At 48.2% G+C, this 4966-nt stretch overlaps 1 protein-coding gene across 1 annotated transcript in view; it reads left to right on the top strand.

The window, feature by feature from the left end:
* Positions 1–751: 751 nt before the first annotated feature.
* Positions 752–4966, top strand: part of LOC106809197 (zinc finger protein ZFPM1-like) — a 35916-nt gene continuing 31701 nt past the window's right edge. The window contains exons 1-2 of the mRNA XM_014812192.1: positions 752–863; positions 1219–1377. Of these exons, the coding sequence (XP_014667678.1) occupies positions 752–863; positions 1219–1377 (271 nt within the window). The remainder of the gene's footprint in view (positions 864–1218; positions 1378–4966) is intronic.

The following is a 4966-nucleotide window of genomic DNA, read 5'->3' as shown; positions in this document are numbered from 1 at the left end:
TCGAGTTTCCATATACATATACGCGTTTGGATTGTAAATGATTGATTGGTCATAAATGCGCCTTCGCCATTGCTAGTCCCCGAACGTTCTCCCCACGCGTACATGCATGAGTCGCAGCAGTGTGACACGGCGCGTCTAAGTCGCGCCAGTTGCTTGTGACAGGTCAGCTGTCACAGAGAGGATATCAGTGCAAGTGAAGTGCGTCCCACTGTTGAAACCCATATACAGGGGAGGGAGCGTTGCGCGCGTGTATACGGACAAACCCCGTATACCGCAAGATGGCGTTGCGTGCGCGCACCGTGGGATCCGCCATGGCTAACCGTATCAGTGTAATTAACCCTCGTCCGTCGCGATTCGCTAAGTCACGTGTAAGCTGATTTTTTATCGCGGCACGGTTTGAGCTGCGCGTCTGCGATGGTTAACTAACGATTCTTGCTACGGAATGACCGCTCACGAGCAAATGCATTAAGATGCGACTTCAGGTTGCTAATAGCCTAAGGGTTGTTAGAAACGCATGCATGCGGCGAGGAAAGACACATGTCGCCACAATGGGAATTTTTTTAAAGCATGGACAAGACAATGCGATTAGAATAAATCCAAAGCAAAAAATATCAAACTCTTAAATCTTTTTCTCTTAAGCTTTTGTAGTTAGGTATGCTGTAATTGGCAGTGAGGCTGGGGGTGGGTGGGGGAAGGGTTTGGGTACTCATGATTGAGGCTGGGGGTGGGTGGGGGAAGGGTTTGGGTACTCATGATTGAGTTGGTTTTAAAAGGCATGTCTGCCGAGCTTCCCGTAATATGGTTAAACCTGGGAAATTTCCATTCTGAGCGAAACGGTCAACCAGTGCGCAAATTGCCTCCTGGTATAATGTCAACGTATCGCTCCGAATGCATGTACTGGACGCAGACGCACGCCCGCCCTTCGTTATTGCCATGCACGTATAGGAAGGAGTGCAGACATGTGCCACATGCATTCACAGTCCCACCATGTGATGTGACGAAGTAATGATGCACGAATCACGCACAGAGACACAAGCGCTCGTCCGTTCTTGCGAGAAATAATATCACAGGCCACGCGATGACACAGACTGCCCATCGATTCATGTCGTATTCACTTACCGACGAAATCACGAGTGTTTTCTCGAAAGCAAGTCGAGTATCGCCGTCGGCTGTTTTTAGCTAGTCGTATATAGTTTGCATTGTTTTGTCTGTTTTCAGCGTGCAATGCCTGCGGCATCCGATTCAGCAGCGGCAGTACGTTGGAGGCGCACCAAGCACACTACTGCACCAAGGTGAGGCAGCGAACGCTGGCTTCACCTCCTACGGGACGTGTCAGCATCACTGCCAGCGCGTCCATCGATCTCTCCCCGTCTCCGCGTAAGTACTTGCATATATCGCTGACGTGTGCGAAATAGAAACATGGTCCGGCTCAGCGGGGCGAGCATTCACTGCACTACCCCCCATGTAGAAGAAGAGATGAGTACATTGCCGTGACCTATGCCGGTCCGGTGCCGTGAGGCTGGCTGTACGCGATGAATTGTGTGCATATCACAGCCGCTTTCTTGCGGCTATGAGTATAGTCGCGAGTAGACGTGTACATAGAACATTGGGGGTGAGGGCGGTACGGCTAGAAGGCAAAGAAGACGGGGAAAAAGAGGAAGAGAAGGTGGTTGCGGATAAGAGATGTAGGCAAGAGCACGAGTGACAGGGAACGAGTAGCGGTAAAGAAAGATGGAGGGAATCAAGCAGACACTATAAGGCAGGTACTGTAAAGAGAGGTAAAACCAGAAGACCGTATGTCTGCACGCCACCCTCCCTGGTAATTTGATAACGAAGATGTATAGATGAGATTCTGGGGAACATTTCTCTAAATGAGGCCAGTGGGTTACCGTTCCATGTGTTCCGTGTGTGGGCTTTTTAAGCCAGTGGGCGCGATAAAGTGGAGCATGTCTGAGCAAACGTAGTCTATCCGCACTAGACTGTCTGGCAACATCATTTACTTGAATGGCTTTCGCAGCATCACGATTGAAAAGCGTCGTTAGCCGAACAACGTGCGAATTAACACAATAATTTATTCTTCTATTTGAGAGAATTCCAAATCGGCGCTCCTGGTGCACGCACTCGCGGTCGGGCGAGGTCGATAATGGCTGCTACGTTTGCCAACGACGAAGACGAATGAAGAAAAAAAAAACGTTGGCACGGACATTGTCGTGCGCGCTCTCCCCGTGGACATTTCTATTCTCCGCTTGCTAATTGGTTGCCGATGAATTGCCGAAGGTTTAAATGAACATGATATATGTTGTCGGCATCGTGCGCGTCGTTTCTAAGCGGAAGATGGTACGCGGAAGAGCAACTCACAAAACTGCCGTTTGGGGGGATTTTGTCCGTGATTGTCAGCATTGCTGAGCCGAGAAAATTGCTTCTTTTGAATTACTGGTGCTGGCTTTTAAACGCCCGTTGTGCTATGAACGCGGACATTGTAGGCGATATGTGTAGCTATAGGGAGTTTATTTCGTATAAAAGCTTGAGCAAAAAGATGGTCATTGTTTGATCTAACATACCGTTCAGAGTAATGACGACGGTTGTCCTTTCAAGGAAAACACTTAAATTCCGCTTAGCTGGTGAAAAAATGCTCTTGTGTTTTTAGATAATGAGCACTTATTGTTGACTGCATTGTGGTGGCTTAATTAGACTCTGCTTGCAAACACTTGTCGACTGGCAAATAGTACTTCAGCCATGACCGATTAATTAGGCGTCAGAACAACCTCAATACACGCGTAGGAATATGCGGCAACCTATGAGCATGTGTTACCAGAGTATGATATAATGTATATATAATTATATGTATATATAATTATATATATAACATATGTCGTCTGGTTATCTAAAGGATACATGTCACCAGGATTTCAATAGAGCACATGTCCCAAGTTTCTCTATAGTGCACCTGTGATCAAGTGGTCCTCAAAATATCTGTCGTTGAGTATTCTTAAAGGCGCATGCCATCGGGAAATGTAGTATAGGACACGTGTGACTAGGTGGTCAATAGGGTACAAGCCACCAGGTTATGTATAAAGCCGATGCGATGAAGCGCTCTGTAAATCTCGTATCACCGTCTGGTCTAGAGGGCACATCTTACCTGGCGGCCACAGGGCACATCTCACCTGGTGATCCACAGGGCATATGTCAGCGGGTAGTCAATGGGACCGCAAGCAAAACAAGTGTTGACGAACCTGGGATCGCAGAGTGACCTTTAGGGTAGAGATCGATAAGGAATCTATAGAGGTCGCCGCTGAACTCTCGGCATCTGGGCATTGACTACGACGAGACACTCGCATTGTCAAAAAGGTCAAAAAATCAAACAAGTGACTTAGTCTGCCGTGTGGGTATATCGACGACAGTTAACAATGGCTACCCGCGCAACGACGACATTCACTCGATATCAACGAGTGATATCGTCTATCCTCCTCAACAAAATAGAGAAAAGGCGTCATGAATATTCATCGGCAGCGGCGGTGAATAAATCAACCTTGATTCAAGGGAGAAGAAACGGTTATACGCGCGCGTGGTTGCCGTTGTCTCGCGTGAGAGACGGGAAATCTATGCTCCGACTCTTCTTCTTCACTCGCCGTGGGCTGGTTCGTGAGACGTTGGCGATGATTTGTGGCGGACAGCCGTCAGAGCGCGCGCGCGGGAGGTCTATGTGACGCGGCCGGTGCGCCACACGGCGTCCCACCTAACCTAACCTAACCACTCCTTGGGCCGTCCACGTATCGATGTCCCTTCCCGCGCTGTCCGACCCCCTTCCCGCGCTGTCCGACCCCCTTCGTCGACTCCGTCTTCTAATTTCCTCCCCATTAAACTGCTTTAATTGCATTCTATTTACGCTCCTATTATCTTTAATTCTATCAACCTATCCGCAGGCGCCTACGTGTGATTTCCCGACTCCTACATTGTTCTCCTTAATTGATATCCACATTTTTTGTGTTCGTCTGTTTCAGGTCTTTCGACATTGTCAGGCGTCGATACTAGTGTTCGTGGTGCGTCTCTGTGTTCGTGCATTCGTCTACGAACATGACACGCATCTAAACGGCTTCACCTGATGTGTTCATATTTAACGTGTAGATGGGCAGTCCGAATAGATGGCGTCAGTTCAAAACTAGGGTCACGGGCCAAAGTTCAGGAAGAGCGAAAAGTGACAATGCGATTAACATTTTTAACTTTTTCTAAGTATGAGATCGAAGTCTAAAAACAATAGCTTGAGAAATCTCAACGACGTAACATTCCCTCTTCAATTGACGGATGTCGGGTCACATTTAAAACAGGCATACTCACTACGAAGGTCAACGTTAAAGGTCGAACATCAATGATTAAACGGGAGATAATTAATTTTTCTTAATTCGATCTGATTATGAGACGCTTCGCAATTCAAGACACTGGCACAGTCTGTCTCATTACCAAATGCCAGGACGCTCCCTATGATCAATCGACTCTGAGCGCATCGCCGCATTTCTTGCTTGCCTTAGCTCGCCTTTATTATGCGACATGCCCCCGACACACGCTTAGCTCGGCGGTCATTTGCAATCCACAATTACTTTCATCTTACAGTACTCAGGCTTCGGTGAATACGACGGATATTGAGCGTGATACTGGACCAATGTCTGCGTGTTTCTGCCACTCCGCCAGTGTTCCACCCGCCACGCGCTCGCGTCTATAAAATGTATATGCCGACTTGCTAGGCCGCGTCCTAGAATTTCTACGCTCAGCGATGCGTGTGTGAACGAGAGAGAGAGAGAGAGAGCGAGAGCGAGAGAGGGAGAGAGAAAGAGAGAAAGAGAGAAAGAGAAAGAGATGAGCGAGAGAGAAGAGAAAGAGATGAGAGAGATAGAGGAGAGAGGGGCGCAAGAGAGGAGAGCGAGAGAGAAGAGAGACAGAGAGAGATAGAGGAGAGAGGGGCGCAAGAGAG

This window comes from Priapulus caudatus, unplaced genomic scaffold (assembly GCF_000485595.1).
Source record: "Priapulus caudatus unplaced genomic scaffold, Priapulus_caudatus-5.0.1 Scaffold336, whole genome shotgun sequence".
Classification (NCBI taxonomy): domain Eukaryota; kingdom Metazoa; phylum Priapulida; class Priapulimorpha; order Priapulimorphida; family Priapulidae; genus Priapulus; species Priapulus caudatus.
Note: the sequence above shows the minus strand (reverse complement) of the source record. Positions and strands in the feature narration are given on the sequence as shown.